Source organism: Sturnus vulgaris, chromosome W, assembly GCF_052056855.1.
Source record: "Sturnus vulgaris isolate bStuVul1 chromosome W, bStuVul1.hap1, whole genome shotgun sequence".
Lineage (NCBI taxonomy): Eukaryota > Metazoa > Chordata > Aves > Passeriformes > Sturnidae > Sturnus > Sturnus vulgaris.
Genome location: NC_142282.1, coordinates 64681097 through 64702880, shown reverse-complemented (window position 1 = coordinate 64702880; position 21784 = coordinate 64681097). Strand labels below are relative to the sequence as shown.

Genomic DNA, 21784 nt, shown 5'->3' with positions numbered 1-21784 from the left:
GAGATATGTGAGATGCTGAAGGAGTACCTTTCCCCAGCTGGTGAGAAACCCTCCCCCTGCCTTAAAGAGGGACACTCTGATGGTGCAGCAGTGGGACCCACAGATGTTACACCTGTCCAGGTTCCGGCTGAACTGCAAGGGCACTCAGCAGCAGCAGTTGCCCCTGTAGAAACTAGAAAGTCTAAGATGAAAACAAGGCCCCTAGATAATAAGGGTCAGGAAGGGGGCCCCTCACAACCAGCAGGGGACCCAGAAGTTGAGATCATCACCGAGTCCCTGTCATACGACAGTCTCCGTAACCTGCGAAAAGACATTGTACGACGGGGCCGTGAGCCTTTTACAACCTGGTTACTGCGGGTCTGGGACCTTATGGGTACAGGTGTGCAACTGGATGGTACTGAGGCAAGGAATTTGGGAGCCTTGACCCAGGACTCAGGTGTGGACCAGGTATTTGTAAGGGAGACAGGTCTCCTTTCCCTCTGGGAGCGACTTTTAATGAGTGTGAGAGAGAGATTTGTCCACAGGGAGAGAATGCAGGAGTACCACCAGAGAATGCGTTGGAATACCCTTGAGGAAGGGATCCAAAAGCTGAGAGAAGTGGCAGTACTGGAGGTGCTCTTTGGGAGGGATGGACAGCATGACAATGACCCTGACAAGGTCAGATGCACAGGACAGATGCTGTGGAATCTGGCAAGCCTGGGCCCATCTCAGTATACCACCTTTATTGCAATGATTAATGCTGATACCAACCAATTGACAGTGGGTTCTGTTGCCAACAGGCTCAGGAATTTTGAGAGTATGATGGCTGGCCCAGTGCAGGCTCATGTCTCTTCTGTGGTTAAGGACCTCAGAGAGGAGTTTAAGTAGGACATGAAGGAGATAAGGGAAGAGGTGAGGAAGATCAGTGCAGCACCAGTGCGAGTCATGGACCCCAAAAGTAGAGCCCAACGCCCCCCAGCTAGGGAGACAGGGTACACCCCACGTGCTGACCTGTGGTTTTTTCTACGTGACCACGGGGAAGACATGAGAAGGTGGGATGGGAAACCCACTTCTGTCCTGGCAGCACAGGTGCGCCAACTCAGGGAGGGGAACACCAACAGAGGGAACTCCACTCAAGTGAAGGTAGCCTCAGCCTCCCATGACCAAGGTGCAGGGTATTACAGAAGCGAAGATGATCTGTCAGATCCCCTTGAAGGAACCTCCAGTATGTATGCCCAGGAGAGAAATAATAACCAGGGCTAGAGGGGCCCTGCCTCTAGCCTGGTAGAGGCATGGGAAAATGGGATCTTTTGGACCGTGTGGATCCGATGGCCTGGCACATCAGAGCCACAGGAACATAGAGCATTGGTTGATACTGGTTCACAGTGTACATTAATACCATTGGGACATGTTGGGGAGGAACCTGTTTCAATTGCTGGGGTTATGGGGGGATCTCTGGAATTGACTTTGCTGGAGGCTGAGGTGAGCCTGACTGGGAAAAAGTGGCAGAAACATCCAATTGTGACTGGCCCAGAGGCACCATGTATCCTAGGCATAGACTTCCTCAGGAACGGCTATTACAAAGACCCAAAGGGACTCAGGTGGGCTTTTGGAATAGCTGCTGTGGTGGCAGAGGGCATTAAGCAGTTGAACACCCTGCCTGGGCTATCAGAAAACCCATCTGCAGTGGGACTCCTCAGGGTGAAAGAGCAACAGGTGCCAATTGCTACCTCCACAGTGCACCGCCTGCAGTACCAGACGAATCGAGATGCCGTGATCCCCCTCCACAAGATGATCCGTGAGCTTGAGAGCGAAGGGGTGGTCAGCAAAACCCACTCGCCCTTCAACAGCCCCATCTGGCCTGTGCGTAAATCTGAAGGAGAATGGAGATTGACTGTGGACTATCGTGCATTGAATGAGGTGACTCCACCGCTGAGCGCTGCTGTGCCGGACATGCTGGAACTGCAGTACGAGCTGGAGTCCAAGGCAGCAAAGTGGTACGCCACCATTGACATTGCCAATGCATTTTTCTCCATTCCTCTGGCAGTAGAGTGCAGGCCTCAGTTCGCTTTCACCTGGAGGGGTGTGCAATACACGTGGAACCGACTGCCTCAGGGGTGGAAACACAGCCCCACCATCTGTCATGGATTGATCCAGGCTACACTGGAGAAGGGTGGAGCTCCAGAACATCTGCAGTACATTGATGACATCATTGTGTGGGGGGACATTGAAATGGAGGTATTTCAGAAAGGAGAAAAGATCATTCAGATTCTGCTGGGAGCTGGCTTCGCCATTAACAAGGGCAAAGTCAAAGGGCCTGCCCAAGAGATCCAGATCCTGGGAGTCAAGTGGCAAGATGGACGGAGCCAGATTCCCAGTGAGGTCATCAGTAAGATCACTGCAATGTCTCCACCAACCAGCAAGAAGGAAACACAAGCTTTCCTAGGTGCCATAGGCTTTTGGAGAATGCACATTCCTGAGTACAGCCAGATTGTGAGCCCTCTTTACCTGGTCACCCCCAAGAAGAACGATTTCCACTGGGGCCCTGAGTAGCAGCAAGCCTTTGCCCAGATCAAGCAAGAGATTGCTCATGCAGTAGCCCTTGGCCCAGTCAGGACGGGACCAGATGTGAAGAACGTGCTCTACTCTGCAGCCGGGAACCATGGTCTGTCCTGGAGCCTGTGGCAGAAGGTGCCTGGTGAGACGCGAGGCCAACCACTGGGATTCTGGAGTCGAAGCTACAGAGGGTCCGAGGCCAACTATACTCCAACGGAGAGGGAGATCTTGGCCGCCTATGAAGGTGTTCAAGCTGCCTCAGAGGTGGTTGGCACGGAAACACAACTCCTCCTGGCACCCCGACTGCCAGTGCTGGGGTGGATGTTTAAAGGAAAGGTTCCCTCAACCCACCATGCCACTGATGCCACATGGAGGAAATGGATTGCCCTCATCACACAGTGTGCCCGTATTGGAAACCCGAATCGCCCTGGGATTTTGGAGATAATTACCAACTGGCTGGAAGGGGAAGACTTTGGTCTTGCTGACAAAGAGGAACAGGAACAAGTGACCTGGGCCGAAGAAGCCCCACCATATAACCAACTGCCAGCAGATGAAACATGCTATGCTCTTTTCACTGATGGTTCCTGCCGCATCGTGGGGATGAACCGGAAGTGGAAAGCAGCCGTATGGAGCCCCACACGACAGTTTGCACAAGCTACCAAAGGAGAAGGTGGATCGAGTCAACTTGCTGAACTCAAAGCTGTTCAGCTGGCCCTGGACATTGCTGAAAGAGAGAAGTGGCCAAAGCTCTACCTTTACACTGATTCATGGATGGTAGCCAATGCTCTGTGGGGTTGGCTGGAAAGGTGGAAAAAGGCTAACTGGCAACGTAGGGGAAAACCAATCTGGGCTGTGAGGTTTCGTGGAACCTCCGGGTGCCTCTTGTGCACCCACACTGTCGGGCTACTTTTTCTTTTATGTAAAAAGCGAAGCGGCTAATAGTTGCTGTGAAGTTATTTATTGCAGAAGCACATCAGTCTCAAATGCAGAGTCAAAGCTAACAAAGTCCATGCTAGGTTCTAGCTCAAAGTCCCAAACCGAAGCAGAAGCTCCCCGTGGTCCCAGCAGGGCTGGAGGAGCCTGGCAGCTCCTATCTTCTTCTCGGGTGTTGGTTTCAGCGGTGAAAGCAAAAGCAGAGCAAAAGCTGTGGCATAAAAGCAATGGCTAAAAGCAATGGCAAAGCTGCAGTGGCAAAATGCAATGGCAAAATGCACATGGCATAAAGCCATGGCATAGAGCACCAGCTCTCCCTGATGCATGTTCTTTTATAGAAACTTTCCAACTAGCTAAGACACAAACTCGGACCACTACTTCTTAACCTATTAGAATTCTAGTTTCTTAGCACGCCAGGCTAGGTATAGACTATGTACATGGCCTATCTTGTTCTAACTGAAAAATGTAAGCAATATTCTTAACTCTAACTCTATTATGTCTGAAGCTAGGTTCTTGGAGCCTCTAAGAAAACACTAGCATGTTTTTTAACCTTCACTAGAACATGTACTACTTCTCAGGCATCTAAGACCTTTTGCTTACTAAAAACACTTAAAACTTATTCCATTTACTTACTTATTATCTCTCTCTTAAGTTACAACCTAAATCTTTACCTCTGCCTTATAAGTGAGAGGCCTAATATACTTCAATCCATCTAAAGGTTTCAATTCAATCCCTGCATTCTTATCTCTCTCTGAAGGATTCAGAGAGACTCCTGACTTACTGACTCCAACACTGGGCTGCCAATGAATGGAAAGACATTGCCACCTGGGTAGAGAAGCTGCCTGTGAAAGTCCGTCACGTAGATGCCCATGTCCCCAAGAGTCGGGCTAATGAGGAACACCGACACAATGAGCAGGTAGATCAGGCGGCACAGATAGAGGTGTCGAAGATAGATTTAGACTGGCAGCACAAGGGAGAGTTGTTCTTGGCTCCATGGGCCCATGATGCCTCAGGTCATCAGGGCAGAGACGCCACCTATAAGTGGGCACGAGACCGAGGGGTGGATCTAACCATGGACAGTATTTCTCAGGTTATCCATGACTGTGAGACGTGCGCTGCCATCAAGCAAGCCAAGCGGGTGAAGCCCCTCTGGTATGGGGGGCGATGGTCCAAATATAAGTATGGAGAGGCCTGGCAGATTGATTACATCACACTGCCTCAAACCCGCCAGGGCAAGCGCTATGTACTGACCATGGTGGAAGCCACCACTGGATGGTTGGAGACCTACCCTGTGCCTCACGCCACTGCTCGGAACACCATTTTGGGCCTGGAAAAACAAGTTCTTTGGAGGCATGGTACCCCTGAGAGCATTGAGTCAGACAATGGGACTCATTTTAAGAACAGCCTTATAAACACCTGGGCTAGAGAAGACGGCATTGAGTGGCTGTACCATATCCCCTACCATGCACGAACTGCAGGGAAAGTTGAACAGTGCAATGGCCTGCTTAAAACCACCTTGAAGGCACTGGGTGGGGGAACTTTCAAGAACTGGGAGATTAATCTACCAAAGGCCACATGGTTAGTGAACACCCGAGGTTCCACTAACCGAGCAGGCCCTGCCCAATCTGAGTCCCTGAATACAGTAGATGGAGATAAAGTCCCAGTGGCACATGTCAGAGGTTTGTTAGGGAAGACAGTGTGGATCAATTCTGCCTCGAGTAGAGACAAAACCTTTTGTGGGAGTGTCTTTGCTCAAGGACCAGGTTATACATGGTGGATAATGCAGAGAGATGGAAAAACATGATGTGTACCTCAGGGAGATCTGATTGTGGGGTGAGACTCATGCAAATATTGTTTGCTGGATGTTACTACCGTTGTCTATACATTAGATCACACAGACATGAGACAGAAGGAAATGTGTAAGTGTCGAAGGTTTGAGCAAGTGAGATGGAAGGAAATGTGTTTGAGTAAGTGAAAGATGGAAGTTTTTACTTGATGAAGTTTTTCCATGGTGTTTAATAGTATGTTCACGATTTGGAGATATGGGGTGGAATGTCCTAGGGTGGCGTTATGGTGCTTGTATCCCCAATCGTGTCTTCTGTTTATACTTGGTATTATGTTCTGTGCTTTCAGGACTGACTCTGATAGTGAAGGTTTATTTTGTCTTGTTATCAGCAGGCTCACCTCCCCCATGGTCTGTGTTTAGGAGAGGCTAGGCTTGCTTGGTTGCTTGCTTGCTTGCTTTCGCTCCTACTTTTTGCATTTGCCCTTGCTTTTGCTTATTAGTTAGTTTAGCTAGGCAGTCAAATTTTTTCCCTGGACTGTTTTTTTTCCCTTTCCCTTTCCTGAATACCATCTGAACCTGTTCCAGACGGGGACCTGGGAAACACCAAGAAACACTGTGAGTCTGCCTTTTGTGACCTGCAGCAGTCATTCCCCAGCGCCGCAGACCGATAACTGGGCGACCACTCACTGGAGAGACTTTCTGAGTTTGACATCCTTTCAGAGCGGTGAAAGAGTTTTTGTCATCTGGTGTTGTTCATTTCTTTTGTGCTGGTGAGTGTTTTGCTTGTTAAATAAACAGGTTTTTTTCCAGTTCTCTCTGAGGAAATTCTTCCCGAAGCCGGTGGTGGGGGGAGGAGTCATGGGGGTTTGCTTTCTGGGGCCTCCTTCCGGCGGTTTTCCCCCAAATTTGCCCTAAACCAGGACACCTTTTTAATTAGCAAGGACAACAACAAAATTACATGCTTGCTCTGTTTCAGGCACTTTTAAGATCATAGTTTATTTACTGTAGGTAAAAAGCTAGTATACAGACTAAGGAATCTCTTAAATTTAAACTCTAAAGTTTTATACCATCTCGTATTCTTACTCTGAATATGAACCAAAAAGAGTTTCTAGACAGCTGTAAGCCCCACCATAAATCTTCATCGTTATGAGGAAAAAAAATACATAGATTGATTCTTAATTTGTTCAATGCATATTTGCCCTGTGAAACAAATGGGAGATAACAAGCAGTGGCAGAAAAGGAATACATTTTTTAAAAGACAAAGCCTTATATCTATATTTTTTACAATACTGTGCTAATCAGCATAATTTTATATAAAAAAGTAAAATATAGCACAGCATCCCATTACCTAACTTTTAATAATGTGAACTACAGTCATTACTTGCTAACCATTTAAATGCAATACCTACTAGAAGTGATTTTTTGTTTTGAAAGTGTGAAATAGATTGAGAGGTTTGAGACAAATATTAATTTGTGTACAAACAAACATAAAAACTGCAGTCAAGAACTGTACTAGTCACAAGCCTCTTTCATACAGGAGGGGAAAAGAAGAGGAAAAAAAAGTACAAATGACGATAGATATGATGATAGAAAATGGTCTCTTTCTATACACTAATTCTCAAAAACAATGCATAGACTCAGAATATCTGGATGGCAAACTCTGTACACCCTGGAAACAAACAGCTTTCACATAGAGGCTCTTTATAGGATGCCATTTTTTTCATCAAATAACTTATGGCAAATTAGGGGCAATAGGTGTAAAACTTGCAAAATACTAAGATGGGGCAGTTATTAATTTACAATTTGAACTATATATGCAATATAATGGAATGCATCCCATCCCAAAATGGGTGGATGAAAAAACTGGACCTTTCAACTCTAGCCTTATGACTCAGATATCATTTTAATGTAAACATAAGTATGCAAGAGACTTTCATTAAAAGTAAAATTTATGGGGCATTTTACAGGAACTATTGGAAAAGCTGCTTAATGGCATTTTTGCTGTTAAAGTAATTTTGTTAGATATAATTGAAACAACATCTGTATATACAATGTCCTGACAGATACTTCAACATGAAGCTTTGGTGATTTTAAAAGGCCCTTCTTCAATCTATTATGAGTTCTATAGCAGAAGCATTGATGCATGCTCACATCTGTGTCAGCTGAGACTAGTGATCCAACTGCATGCACATTTCCTTCTTGAGGTATTTTCCATGTTAAACCACTTCAATAACAGTAAGGTGAAAAATAGACTAAACAAAGTATTTCAGATAACTCAAAACTGAATAGGAATTAGAATGTCAATATGGCAGTAAAAACTTTTTCTGTTGTTTTTAAATGGGAAGGTCTCTTGTGCAAGCAGAATCCTGTATACAGACAGAGGAGGGAATTCACCACATAATTTCTATTAAACAAGACTTGATTCATCATGTCAGAAGGTACAAATTACAGAAAACACGAATAGTCAATAAAAGAGAAACAACTGGTTTACATGAAAAAAGAGAGAACACTTCTGTCTGAATGCAGTTATTTTATGAAAGCTGCTACAACAGCCCATAGAACCTCATTCATGTTGGTTTTCATACATTCAACCTCAGGGTCTAAATCCAGAAGCTGCCGCACTCTCTTTGTGGCTAAATCATACTGCTCATCCAGAAGGGGGGCAAAAGCGTTTTCCAGAACATCTGAGGCATGGGCTAAATAAACAAGTGCCAGCAAGCGCTTCTCCATGCGGTGAGGGTTGTTCACCCATTTGTCAAGAACTGCTTCTTGAACCTTCTTAATGAGGCGCTGTTTGATGTTGTTGTTGGTGAGAGGGTGTGTAGTCATGTCAAAAAGAAGGAAGTTTTGTTTTTCTGTGGTCAGTACACCTTTTTCTACTAGATTTTTCGCTAACCGTTCACGGACATTTCGCAATTGGTAATGCAACTTCAATGGGTTCCATGTTTCACCTAAAAAAAAAAAAAAAAAAAAAGCCGAGTCAGGCAAAGTTTAAGCTGTATTGTTACAGTGATTCTCTCCCCCACCCGCTGCAGAATGAGCTGTCAAATTAATATAGCTGACTTTTACACTAAGATATTGTGCTCGTGTCAGTATTTAAAGTTTGGACTAAATGCTACTAAGCCATGTCTTGATTAGGGATATGACAAAAAACCACTCTTGTATTGAAGGGAGAGAAAAAAACCCCAAAACCCCCAAGACAAACCACCAAACAAAACACCACACACAGCTATGAAGAAAGAGTTGCAAACGAAAAATAAGCATCTCCTCCAATCTTTTCCATTTGTCTACTTCCAGGCTTTTATCAATTCAGAAGCTGGAAGAAGTGTCATTGCCATTCTTTCTGCCACAGAGATAAGCAACACACTATATGTCCTACTCACTTCTCTATTTCTTCACGTTTACATTCTTTTCTCCCTTCCTGCCCTCACCAGATGAAACAGTAACATGCACTGAGTGTAGGTGTGTGCATTACACACAGGCACATTGGGCACAGGCTTTGATGTTTCAATAAAAATTTCTCTAATTTTTTCTTTGTAAAGGTAAGAGAAATGGGCACTTCAATGTATGCTTAGAGGAGGGAATTTTAAAAGCACAAAATCAGCATCAACAACTACTGAGAAAGCTAAGGTTGCCAGATGAAAAATTGTACCCGGTGGGTTAATACAATGCTTATTCTTCAAAACCCACTGGCCTATGGAGCTGCCCAATGTTTATTCTGTAGGAAGAAAAACTGGAAAGCAATCAGCCCAGTTGTGCCAACTTTTACCAGTTCACCATGTGGTCAGGTATGATTTTGGGGTCACCGACCACCAGGGAACACTAAAGAGACCCCCAGGACAGAAGAATGCATGCATAAAGAAGAGGGAACATATGTTAATGATTTTAGGGAAATGGTTATCATATCTGTGTTTATTCCCGGAAAAACAATTAATATATATGTAAAATATAGTATATAAGCAGGAACATTTCTGTACTCAGCATGCACAATTTTCAGAGGAGATATGCCCTTGTGCATCCAGCCGAATAAAGAATGCCTGCTTCTAAATGCTACATTGGTGTTAAGGAGGGGGTTTTTTTACTGATTTTTGGCAACAGTTTTAGCAACCCCAGATAGGACCTACTCCTGAATTTCAACTGATCCAAGGGATCGCAGGACCTCCAGCTGGCACTGAGGGATTCTTGGGGAGAACATGCAATCCCTGGACCAAAAGAAATCAGAGCAAGACCCCTGGTAAGATAAAGGCATTCTTTACTTTAAAGGTGTTAATCTGCCCATAAGGTGCAGCAAAAGCTTCACAGGGTTAAGTTTAAAGGTACCTAAGGTGGGAACACGAAAGGTCCCTTCTAGGAGCTGCTAAATAGTAATTGGTTTGGAATACCACACGGTTTAAATGGGGAATGGATCATCTAGTGAAGAGGGGGAATTCTGGAAAAATCCCCCCTGGGATGCATATTAAAACATTGGATGAAAATTGTGGGATGACCTGTCTTGGTTTAAAAGACAGGTGTCTGCCAAGGAAAGCAGGAGCCTCCCTTCGAATGGAAAATATGAACCCCTTCACTCCAAATTATTATAACTTTGAAATGAAGGGGCTTTCAGGCAAAGATATGAGAAAAGAAATAACAGTTCTTTACTAGTATGTATAAGAAGGCAAACAACAACAAAGGCAGCAACAACAAACAGAAACAGAAACCCATTAGCAGCCTTCTCTTGGCTGCCAAGCACCTTCCCCTCTGGTGTAGTTCTGGTCACAGCCAGCAGGGGCGCTGGTGGCAAAAAAACCCGGAGCAGTGGCAGAGAAACTGCAGGGGCTGGGCAGTGGCAGCCTGGCTCCCGAATACGGCAGGGAAAGGCTCCCCGGGATTTCTCAGTGGCACTGGCTGGTCCCTGGGTCCTGGCTATGCGGAGAGGGGCAGCACCCAGCAGGTGTTCCTGGGTGCTGCCGCGGCATGCACTGTCTCTGGGCTTCCCAACAGCAGAGCAGCAGAGAAGTAAGTCAGCAAGCCCAGTCACAGTACCGAAACAAAAGAAACAAAAAGAAATAGGCAAAACCCACAGAAGCAGCAGTATCCCATGTCAGATACCAGCCACGTGGCCAGTCGAACAGCCTGCCCAGAAGAAAGGGTCTGCCCCTCGCCCCGCCCCCATCTCTCTCCCGAAACCCAGCCTGGCTCACAACTCATCGGGATACTCCCAGAACCAGGGAGGATGGGCGGGGGGGGAGATGTTGCGGTTAGTGTTTGTGTTATCCAAGCTTTCAGTTTCGTAATCCCAGTTCTCTGATAATGGTTGCTTCAAAAGCCCTCCCTATGTTGTTCCAAGTTGGTTTTTCCCTAAGTTGTATCCACCCCTGATATAAACCACTCCCCTTTCTCCTCCCCTTCGCTCTCATTGGAACTGGCTCTGTAAACCACTCCCCTTACTCCTCCCCTAAGGTTATCCCATTGACTGGCTGTTTGTACCTGCCCACCGGTTTTGGCCTGTATATAAACCACTGCAGAGCTGCTCTCTTTCGCTTCTGAATCTCTGGATTAAAAGACCTTCTGGAATACCAGGCGGAGAGAATCTATCGACTCTTTTACTTTTCTCCCTGACGCTGGTAAAGCTAATCCCACTGTAGAGCCACAGCTCTGAAGTTCAGCTCCTGGTGAATTTATCCTGGAGTTATTCCACACACCTTGGCATGGCTGCTGGTGTTCTAAAAGAGCTAGCTAAAAACTCCAGTGGTCGCGTCAGGAGAGGGGGCAGTAGCCACCCCAGAAACAAGACAAAACAGAACAAAACCCCCCAAAATTATATGGGATAATAAACCATACGCAAGACAGGACCCCTCACTCAGAAATAATTTGTTGAGTATTGTAATAGTTGGTAGCTGAAGTATACTTTGACATTTTGTATTGTAATAATTGGTGGCTGAAGTACACTTTGGCAATTTGTAAAGAAGGGGGACATTGGAAAAGGTATGGGGAAATCAGACAGGAAACCAAAACCTGGGTCTTCAAACCATCAAGCTCATGACCTTAAAGCAAATATGAAGAATTTCCCTGAAGGGAATTGAGGGAATCATCCTCAGCTGAGCCTCTAGTTACATTATTGCTCGGGAATGAAAATGTAAATTTTTTAATTGATACAGGAACAGTTTATTCAGTACTGAATATGTGCAGAGGAAAATTTAGCTTGGAACCAGTAAGTGGTGTGGGTGTGACACAGAGGAAGGAGAAGAGGCCTTTTATACAACCATTGCTATTTAAATTAAGAAAACGGTGGGGGGACACACCAATTCTTGTATAAGTCTGAATGTTCAATCCCCTCTTTAGGGAGAGGTTTATTGGGAAAATTGCATGCTCAAATAACTTTCCAGGATGAGGAAATACAAATTCAAATAGCCAAATCAAAAGCTGTTGAGGCAAAGATTTTTATGTTATAGAAATTAAATGAGGTGGAAGAAATTCCAGAGGAGGTAGAGAATGCTGTAACCCCACTGGCATGGGCAATTGAAATGCCTGGATGAGCAAATGTGGCCTAACCGGTGAGGATTACTCTCAAACCTGAAGCCAGACCAGTAACGCAAAAACAATATCCTATTAAATGAGAGGCAAGGAAAAACTTGGAGAAGCTTATAGAAAAATTTTTAGAATATGGGTTATGGGAAGAGTGTGAATCAGAATATAATACATCAATATTACAAGTTAGAAAGCAAAAAAGCAAAATGGGGAATATTGATTTGGTACAAAATTTAAGTGCCATTAATAAAATAGTACCTGACATTCATCCAGTAGCAACTAATCTGTACACACTCTTGACAGCACTGAAAGGGAAATACCAATAGTTCACAGTGCCCAATTTTAAGGATGGCTTTTTCTACAACAGCTCTTGACCCAGATAGTTAGAAGTTGTTTGTTTTTGAGTGGGAGAATCCAAACACTGGATAGAAGATGCAACTAACATGGGCTGTGCTACTCCAGGGCTTCAAAAGAGCCCCACTATATTTGGCAATCAGATGGCAAAAGAAATTGGAAAGCTCGAAAATCTAGACAGAACTTTACTACAACGTGTAGATGATATTCTGCTGGCAACCAAAACTGAAAGGAAGCACCTCAATGCTACTGTAAGCCTGTTAAAATTCTTGGGATAATCTGGATACAGGGTATCAAAGCAAATAGCAAAAATAGGCAAAGAAGCAGTAATATATCTTGGTGTTGAGATCTTGAAGGGAAAAAGAAGCTTGGGAAGCAGATGAAAAGAAGCCATTTGCCACACTCCAGAGCAAAAGACTATAAGAGATCTATGAGCCTTCTTAGGTATGGCCAGATGGTGTCAGTTATGGATTGCCAATTATGGAGTACTGGCAAAATCCTTGTATCATCCTCCACCAAAAAATACTTGGTATGGACTCCTGATAGTCAGAGGGCCTTTAAAGCCCTAAAAAAAGCCTTAATGGCAACCCCTGCACTGGCACTCCCAGACTGAACCAAACCATTTGAGTTATTTGTGCATGAAAGGATGCACGTGGCACTAGGGGTACTGGGACAGCATTTGAGGTCATGGAAGCAGCCTGTGAGGTACTTTTTCCAGCAACTGGAAAATGCGAGTAAAGGATGTCCCAGATACTTGAGAGAGGTGGGTAGCTGCAGAGCTTTGAATCCAGGAAGCACAAAAGCTGAAATGAGCCCCACATGGTAATACCTGGTTTGGAAAAAGGAAGACATTGGATATCACCAGCAGGATGCTGAAACACCAAGTTGCCCTATTGGAGCAATACAGTGTTGAACTTAAGGCAACCACTACTTTGAACTCAGCCATGTTTCTTCAGGTTTCAGAAGAAGCCCAGAGACTTTTGTGCCATGACTGCCTGGTAACCATTGAACAAGTGTGTTCTGGCAGACCATATCTCAAGAGTGATCCCATCCATGACCTGGTACTGGGCCTTTACACTGGTGGGAGCAGCATGGTACAAAATGGAAGATGGGCTGCTGGATATGCAGTGGGAATCTCGGCCCAGGTAATAGAATCCCAGGCTTTACCTTTGTTTTTGTTTAGTTTGATTTTTTGGCTAATGTATTAATAAATGTTATAGTTTAGGTTTGTTAATTTTAATATGCAATTTTTTTGTTGTGAGATAGAATTAGGAGTAAAAGCAAGGCAGATTTAAAACTTCAAAGAGTATGAAAGAAAAAAATTTATTAACAACACAAAGAAATTGTCTCGGTTTAATTTAATTTCCCCCAGAAAGGTTTTGGTTTAATTTGAATTTCCCAGGTGGCACACCAAATAATATCATAGTTTTGATTTGCCAATTTAAATATACTCATTTTCTGTTGTGAGACAGAATCAGGAGCAGAAGCAAGGCAGGCCTAAAACTTAAAAGGGTATAAAAAGAAATTTATTAACTACACAAAGAAGGAAAAACAACCAAATTCAGAATAAGATTTTCAGACCACCCCTTCCTTCCCTCTCCCAACCTTCCTAAAAAGAAAATAAACATACAAAAAACTACTTCAGTCAGTTCCCAACTTAAATAGTCCTTTTTTTCTGTTCACTTCGGAGAGAGAAGTTTCCTCTTGTTAGGCTATAGGGATTTCTCCACAAGGAGGAAGAAAACAGTCCTCTCATGGTTTCATTTTCACGATTTGCATCCGCCTGGAAAAACCTTGCAAAGTCATGAAGCTCCTCCCATCTTCACAGCTTTCCCAAAGCTGTGTCTATTGGCCATGTTAAACTCACGAGGTATTACTTTTAATAATGAATTGTTCCAAAGCAAAAGTTATCTTCATCTCTTTTCTCTCTGTTCATGTTTCATCCTCAGTGTGACAATTGATAAAAGATTCGTGTTAATCACAAAAGCATTAGGGTTTGTATAAAACAGAATACTAAGCTCTAAAGTGAAGCATGGACACTAGATAAAGGAAATTATATTATTAAATAATTATGTTTAAAATCACCTTGTTATGTTATATTATGTTGTATTATGTTACATTATATTATGTTATGTTTTTCAAATAAGTTGTATCGGCTACCAGCTTGCAAAATTGGACTTCCCAAAAAGCCCTTCCTGCCTTTGTCTGATCAATACTGCCTATCCCAAAAACCAGACTCCCAGAACTTCTCTGGTGGTTATCTACAAGGACCGGATGGCTATCTGTGACTAATTATCACCCAAAGGCTTTGTGAATTTGTGAACAACAAGAAACCACAGTATAAGAAGAGGCTGCAAACCGAGGTTCGGTGGAGCGTGGAGTGGGCAGTGACCCCTCGCGTTCCCCAGCGTGCTGCTTGTTCTTTCTATATCAAATAAAGCAATCTAAATTTTGCTGAATATCGAGACTTTTGTCTCTCATTTATAACACTCAGAAAACTGAGATCCCCTTCTTTCCTCGGGGCAAAGATTCTTAACACAGGTGCTTTTAGTCACATGATCTATCAAATGGAACACTCCAACCCCCCGTCTTTTTTTCTCCATGGTTTATAGGAATATTCAATGTAACATCAGTTCATCCCTACAACGTACAAAAGGATTTTTTCAGCCATCTTCACAGCATCTCCTCATTCTCCTTCTATCTAAAATAACTTAGCTCTTGCTTCACTGACTTCGGAGTATCTCCCTTTTCCCCTTCTCACTCTGTGAAGGATTGAATAGTCTGGAAGTCTCATCTGAGCACTGAAAGAGTTAAGATCTCACACAGGGAAAAGGAAAAAAAAGTAAGGCTACAATGCTGGAGATGTGCCAAAATCTCAAAAGCCCAGCCGTGCTGGAAAAGGAGAAAGGGGAGGGGGGGGGCGGGGGCGGGAAGTGGCTGGGATCTTATATTAGCCTGAGTCTCCCTGGCCACTGTGGATGGCCACCCGTCCTCTCTGCCGGGCCATGCCAGCTTCCTAGACGGGGGGGGCCGGCCCTGCCCCCCTGCCAGGCCTGCAGTGGAGCCAGGCCGGGGCCTGTTACCTGCACTGCTGCAGGAAAAGAAAGAGAGCCCACTTCCGGCTTACATCCTTCAAGATGTGTGTTCACAGAGCGAACTAACTTTCTCCAATTGGTTGTTGAGGCTGTCAATAACCAAACCAGCCTTCAATTGGTCACTCTCAACTCCCAGAGGGAGTTCTCACAGAGAGAACTTCTCTCTGAGTTTCTCCTCTCTAGGTGAAACCAGCACATTAAGAAAAAAACAAATTCAGAATAAGATCTTCAGACCACTTTTTTCTTCTTTCTCTTAACCTTCTTAACAACAAAACAAACATACAAAACAAATTACTTCAGTTAGTTTTTAACTTAAATAGTTTTATTTAGTTTACTTCCGAGAGACGTTTTTTCTTGTCAGGCTATAGGGACTTTTTCACGAGGAGGGAAAAAACTAGGTTTTTTGTGGATTTACTTTCACGATTCGCATTTGCCTGGGAAAACTGGTAAATAGTGAAACTTTTTATTTTCACTGCTTTCTTAAAGCTGTGATTATGGGCTATGTTAAACTTATGGGGTATTTACTTTTAAGAATGAACTGTTTTAAAACAAAAATTATTTTCTTTCTCTTTGTTCATGCTTCATTTTCAGAAACAGATCCTCCTTTTTCTTTGGGGTGAGGGATTTTTAACATAGGTGCTTTTGGTTAATAATTTATTAAATGGAACACTTCAACTTCTCCAGTTTTTTATGGTTTATAGGAATTTTTAGTGCAATACAGATCATTCTTACAGCTTGCAAAAGGATTTTCTGCTAACTTTTATCACTTTGTTTTTATTTATTCAATTAAATTTAGTTTTGGCTTTACTGATTTTTGTGTTTTTTTTTTTTCTTCTCACTCAGGGGAAGATTGAAGGTCTGCAAGTTTTATCTGAGCATTAATAGAGTTAAAATCTCACACAGGATAATGCAAAGACTGTGGTCAGGCCATGTTGGAGCTGTGCCAGGATTTCAGAACATTCTGGCCACACTGGAAAGGGCTGGCCTAAGCTAGAAATGGCAGCGGCCACGCTGGAAAGGGGGAGGAGGGGGAACGGCTGGGACTTTAATCAGTTTCCCTGGGTCTTAGCTACAGCACTCATTGTTGATGGCCACCCCTCCTCCCTGCCGGGCCATGCCAGCTCCCCGGACAGGGGGGCCCGGCCCTGCCCCCCACCAGGCCCGCAGGCCTGCAGTAGGCCAGGCCCCGGCCCTGTTACCTGCACTGCTGCCAGAAGAGAAGAGACATTTTTCTGGGTTACCTCCTTCAAAATGTGTTTTCACTGAGCCAACTAACTTTCTCCAATTGATTTCTCAGGCTGTCAATAACTCAACCACCCTCCAATTGGTCCCATTAACTCACAGTGGAAGTTCTCATAGAGAAATACCTCTGTGAGTCTGCCCTCCCCCAGGTATAACCAACACAACTTTTTAACATATCCACACAAAAAGCAGAATTAATTACTTTACACTGAGTGCTAGAAATCACAATAGGAAAAATGGTAAACATATGTTTTTGGAATAATATATGCACATGGAGCCATATGGAAGGAAAGGGGATTGTTATCAGCACAGAAGTCTCCTAATGAGTACAAAGAAGAAATTAGTCAACTACTACAGGATGTGTAAAAGCCAAAAAGAAGTGGCCCTGATGCACTTGTAAAGCACATCAGTTTGGAGACTTCCCATTTAATACAGGGAATTGATTAACTAACAAAACAGCTAAAGAGGTTACTGAACAAGGTATCTGTGCACTAATACCTAGCAAAAAGTTGAATGTCCTGGAAGAAAAACCAAATTATAGTACTCAGGACTGGCAGTTAGCCCCATCCTTAGAAGCTACAGAAAATCCCAGCAGATGATTGGTAACCTTATGTGGGCAGGTAATTGTACCTCCACAATTAATGTATAACAGAACTGAAACATCAGGAAACACATTAGGAAATAAAGAATATGCTAACAAGTTTACCAAGGAATATAGTAAGCACAAAAATGACAGAAATGAATAGATCCATTATTGAAAAATATAGGATTTGTTTGCAAAATAATCCCAAGAAAGGAAGAAGGCTACCTCCAGGGCTAGTAAAACAGAGGAATTCACCAGCCAATTATTGGCAAATTGATTTTGCAGAATTGCCTAGGCAGAATGGGGACTGGTACATTTTGGTATTGGTAGATACTTTTTCTGGATGGCCAGAAGCTTTCCTACGTTGCACCAACAAGACAAGGGAAGTCTCAAAAGTTTTGCTGAAATTAATATTTAACACCACTGAGACTAACTCTTTTAAGTCTTACAAGCCACATTGTTATCAACAGATCATTGGGACTAGACTTGCATGTACATCCTTTCCAAACAGGAGATATGGTGTGCGTCAGAACCTGGAATTTTTGACCAATCCAGGAGAAGTGGAAGGGACCATATCAAGTCCTCTTGGTAACCTACTGTGGGTGGTGCATTTTCCCCCTGCCTCCTCCTTTCCAGGCTGCAGTGTGATCTGAGAAGTGCTTGTTAGGCTTTGGCCTTGAAAACAGCACCTGGGCTCAGCTCTTTCTGAGTTTATCAGAAATACTGTCTGCTCCCAGGAATTGCTAACAAGCTCCTGTTTTCCTTATGACCAGCCTTGGAAAATATTCCTCTTGCCTGAATGGCATAACATTCTGTCTTGGGGTGGTTTTCTATTCCCTGACCATCTGCTTTATTCCTCAAAATGATTGCTGTAGCTTTAAGGTGGGTCCAGGGGAGGGGGGAGCCTTGGGGCTCTTAGGCTCTGATGCCACTGAAGCCACATGGAGTAAATGGATTGCCCTCATCACACAGTGTGCCCATATTGGAAACCTGAACTGCCCTGGGATTTTAGAAATTATTAGAAATGGGCCTGAAGGTGAAAATTTTGGTCTGACTGGCAAAGCAGAGCAGGAACAGGTGACCCGTGCTGAGGAAGCACCACCGTACAACCAACTGCCACAAGAAGAAACGCTACACTCTTTTCACTGATGGTTCCTATCTCATCGTAGGGATGAACCAAAAGTGGAAAGCAGCTGTATGGAGCCCCACACGACAGGTTGCAGAAACTACTGAAGGAGAAGGTGGATCGAGTCAATTTGCTGAACTCAAAGCTGTTCAGCTGGCCCTGGACATTGCTGAAAGAGAGAAGTGGCCAAAGCTCTACCTTTACACTGATTCATGGATGGTAGCCAATGCTCTGTGGGGGTGGCTGGAAAGGTGGAAAAAGGCCAATTGGCAGTGTAGGGGAAAACCAATCTGGGCTGCTGAAGAGTGGAAAGACATCACTGCCTAGGTAGATAAGCTACCTGTAAAAGTCCGTCATGTGGATGCCCATGTGCCCATGAGCAGGCCCTGCCCAGTCTAAACCTCTGCATACAGCAGATGGAGACAAGGTTCTGGTGGCACATGTCAGAGGTTTGTTAGGGAAGAATGTTTGAATTAATTCTACCTTGAGTAAAGAAAAACCCATCTGTGGGGTTTTCTTTTCTCAGCAACCTGGTTGAACTTGGTGGGTAATGCAGAGGGACAGGGAAACACGTCATGTACCTCAGGGGCCTTTGATTTTGGGTGAGAACAGCTTGTAATGTTGGAATGCCTATGTGCCACTGCTTGCTGAATGTCACTGCCACTATTTGTATATAGTTATATGGATATATGTATAGATGTGTGTGTTTAGAGTTGAAGTGTTTTAATTTGGACATTAAGCAGATGATATGGAATAAGGGGTGGAATGTCTTGGGGAGTTCTGCTCTATGCCCAGAAATGGTTGCTATAGCTTTAAGGTGGGTCCAAGGGAGGGGGAAGCCTTGGGGCTCTTAGGTAGCCTTTTTTCCAAGCCTCACTCTCAGGCGTCCCTGGTGCCATGTGGACTCCTTCCTCCTTTTTTTTTTTTTTTTTTTGCTTAGTTAGCTTGGGTTTTTTTAGCTTAGGCAAGAAGGTTTTTTCCCTTTCCCTGGAGACTGTGATAGCAATCCTTCATTTTTTTTTTTCTTGAACTGTTCAGTTTGGTTTTGATCCGCGATCAGAGAGAACAATCAACAGGAGATGAATCAGCCAGGGACTGGTGGGACAGCGAGAGGCCTCTCCTGCAAGGCCCGAGACCATGGAACAGCAGAACCAACAAGAGAAAGGACACTAAATCCACCAGCTTCATCTGCTATGAAGAGGGCACCCACAACAGAGATTCACCAGGTTCTCCTCTGTTTTGCCCGAGCTGCTGTGTGAACCCTTTGGGTTTTTTTCCTTCCCTGAGACTGGAGCTGGCCCTATTTTGTTTCTCCCCACCATGTGGCCAGCCATTGTGAGTTTTTTTCTTTACTTGGCATTTTGGGTTTTTTTGTTCTGATGTATGTGTGTGTGTGGGGTAAGTTCTAACAATTCAATATCTAGAATTTATCAATCTTTCTTTCCCGTGCCGTGTGGGCACTCTGTCAATAAACAGTTGTTTTTTTCACTTTCACTGACTAATTTTTTTTTTTTTTCATTGGTGGAAAGGGAATGGTGGAACCCTTTTCTTTAGAGGAAACACTCATTTCCAGAGTGTTTTTCTCCTAAATTTGTCTTTAAACTGAGACACATTCCTGTTCTCACACTTCCAAAGAAAGTGCTGACTCAAACTATGGCCAGAATAAAACATTGTTATGACTAAAGCCCACTCTCTTGCTGTGTTGGTTTGAAAGTAAAACCAGTGCGAGACTCCAAGTCAGTAATACAATTTAATAGGAGAAAAGAGAAAAAAAAATAAAATACATGCAATAATATAAAAGAAAAACCACCGACACAGTCAGAAATACAACCTGACACCCTGTCAGTTAGGGTGTTGGTAGCAGTCTGTATAAATGGTGGCTGCAGTCCTCCTGGATGACAGCTATGATTTAGTTGGAGCAGTGCTCCTGTAAAAGGTGCAGTTTTCCTCCGAAGAGCCAGCGATGATGTGAAAAAAGGTCCAACTTTCCTCTAGGATCCAGTGGAAAGGTCTGCCTTCGCGTCCCAAACCACAGTTTTTTATCTAGGTAGGAAAGGCTTGGCTCATGCCCCTGGCTGGAGCATCTCCCAATGGAATGATGTAATCTTATCAGTCACACAATAGGACTTAATGGCCCATTAACGGAATATATCTTCTGGAGGAAGGATGGGTTGTGAAAAGATAACGATGATTATCCCCCTGATCTTATCAGATGGCACATCAGCAGAGGATATCTCCCACAGAGATAAGGATCACCACCCCTCCCACATTTTAACAGATGGTGATAGAATACACATTTTTGCATTGTACCCCAGGACATAATCCACCCCTTATTCTATTACCATCTACATCATACCCAAACCAATACCCTCTTACAGATATATAATACAAAATGAAACCTTACATACAGTTCTCACTAAAAATTAGGTCTCCTTGCGGTACACAACGGGTTTCCCCATCTTTCTGCATTACCCACCAAGTGCAACCAGGTCCTTGAGCAAAAATAATCCCACGGATTGGTTTGCCTTTGCCTGTGGTGGGATTAATCCAAACAGACTTTCCTAAAATACCTTTCATGTGTACCACTGGGACCTTGTCCCCATCCACTGTGTGCAGGGGTTCAGAGTGGGCAGGACCAGCTCGATTGATGGACCCTCGGGTGTTAACCATCCAGGTGGCTTTGGCCAAGTTCATTTCCCAATTTCTGAAGGTTCTACCACCTAGTGCTTTCAAAGTAGTCTTAAGGAGTCCATTACACCGTTCAACTTTCCCGGCAGCTGGCGCATGGTAAGGAATATGATATATCCATTCAATACCACATTCTTTGGCCCAGGTGTTGATAAGTCTGTTCTTGAAATGGGTTCCGTTGTCTGATTCAATTCTCTCAGGGGTACCATGCCTCCAAAGGACGTGTTTTTCTAGGCCCAAGATGGTGTTCCGGGCAGTGGCATGAGGCACAGGATAGGTCTCTAACCATCCTGTAGTTGCTTCCACCATGGTCAGTACGTAGCGCTTGCCCTGGTGGGTTTGGGGAAGGGTGATGTAGTCAATTTGCCAGGCTTCCCCATACCTGTACTTCGACCATCGTCCACCGTACCACAGAGGCTTCACCCACTTGGCCTGTTTGATTGCGGCACAGGTCTCGCAGTCGTGGATGACCTGTGAGATGCTGTCCATGGTAAGGTCCACCCCTCGGTCAGGGGCCCATCGGTACGTTGCATCTCTCCCCTGATGACCTGAGGCATCATGGGCCCAACGAGCTAGGAATGATTCTCCCTTGTGCTGCCAGTCTAGATCCACCTGTGATACTTTCACTTTGGCAGCTCGATCCACCTGCTCGTTGTTGTGATGTTCTTCATTAGCCCGGCTTTTGGGTACATGTGCATCCACGTGTTGAACCTTTATGGTCAATTTCTCTACTCAGGCAGCAATGTCCTGCCAAATCTCAGCTGCCCAGATGGGTTTCCCTCTGCGCTGCCAGTTGGCCTTTTTCCAGCGATCCAGCCATCCCCACAGAGCATTAGCTACCATCCATGAGTCGGTGTAGAGATAGAGCCTTGGCCACTTCTCTCGTTCAGCAATATCCAAAGCCAACTGGATGGCTTTTAGCTTTACGACCTGAC

At 44.3% G+C, this 21784-nt stretch overlaps 1 protein-coding gene across 1 annotated transcript in view; it reads right to left on the bottom strand.

Annotated features, from left to right (window-relative positions):
* Positions 1-6224: 6224 nt before the first annotated feature.
* Positions 6225-21784, bottom strand: part of LOC148220310 (Golgi phosphoprotein 3-like) — a 149832-nt gene continuing 134272 nt past the window's right edge. The window contains exon 4 of the mRNA XM_088155668.1: positions 6225-8205. Within this exon, the coding sequence (XP_088011794.1) occupies positions 7781-8205 (425 nt within the window). The 3' untranslated portion in view covers positions 6225-7780. The remainder of the gene's footprint in view (positions 8206-21784) is intronic.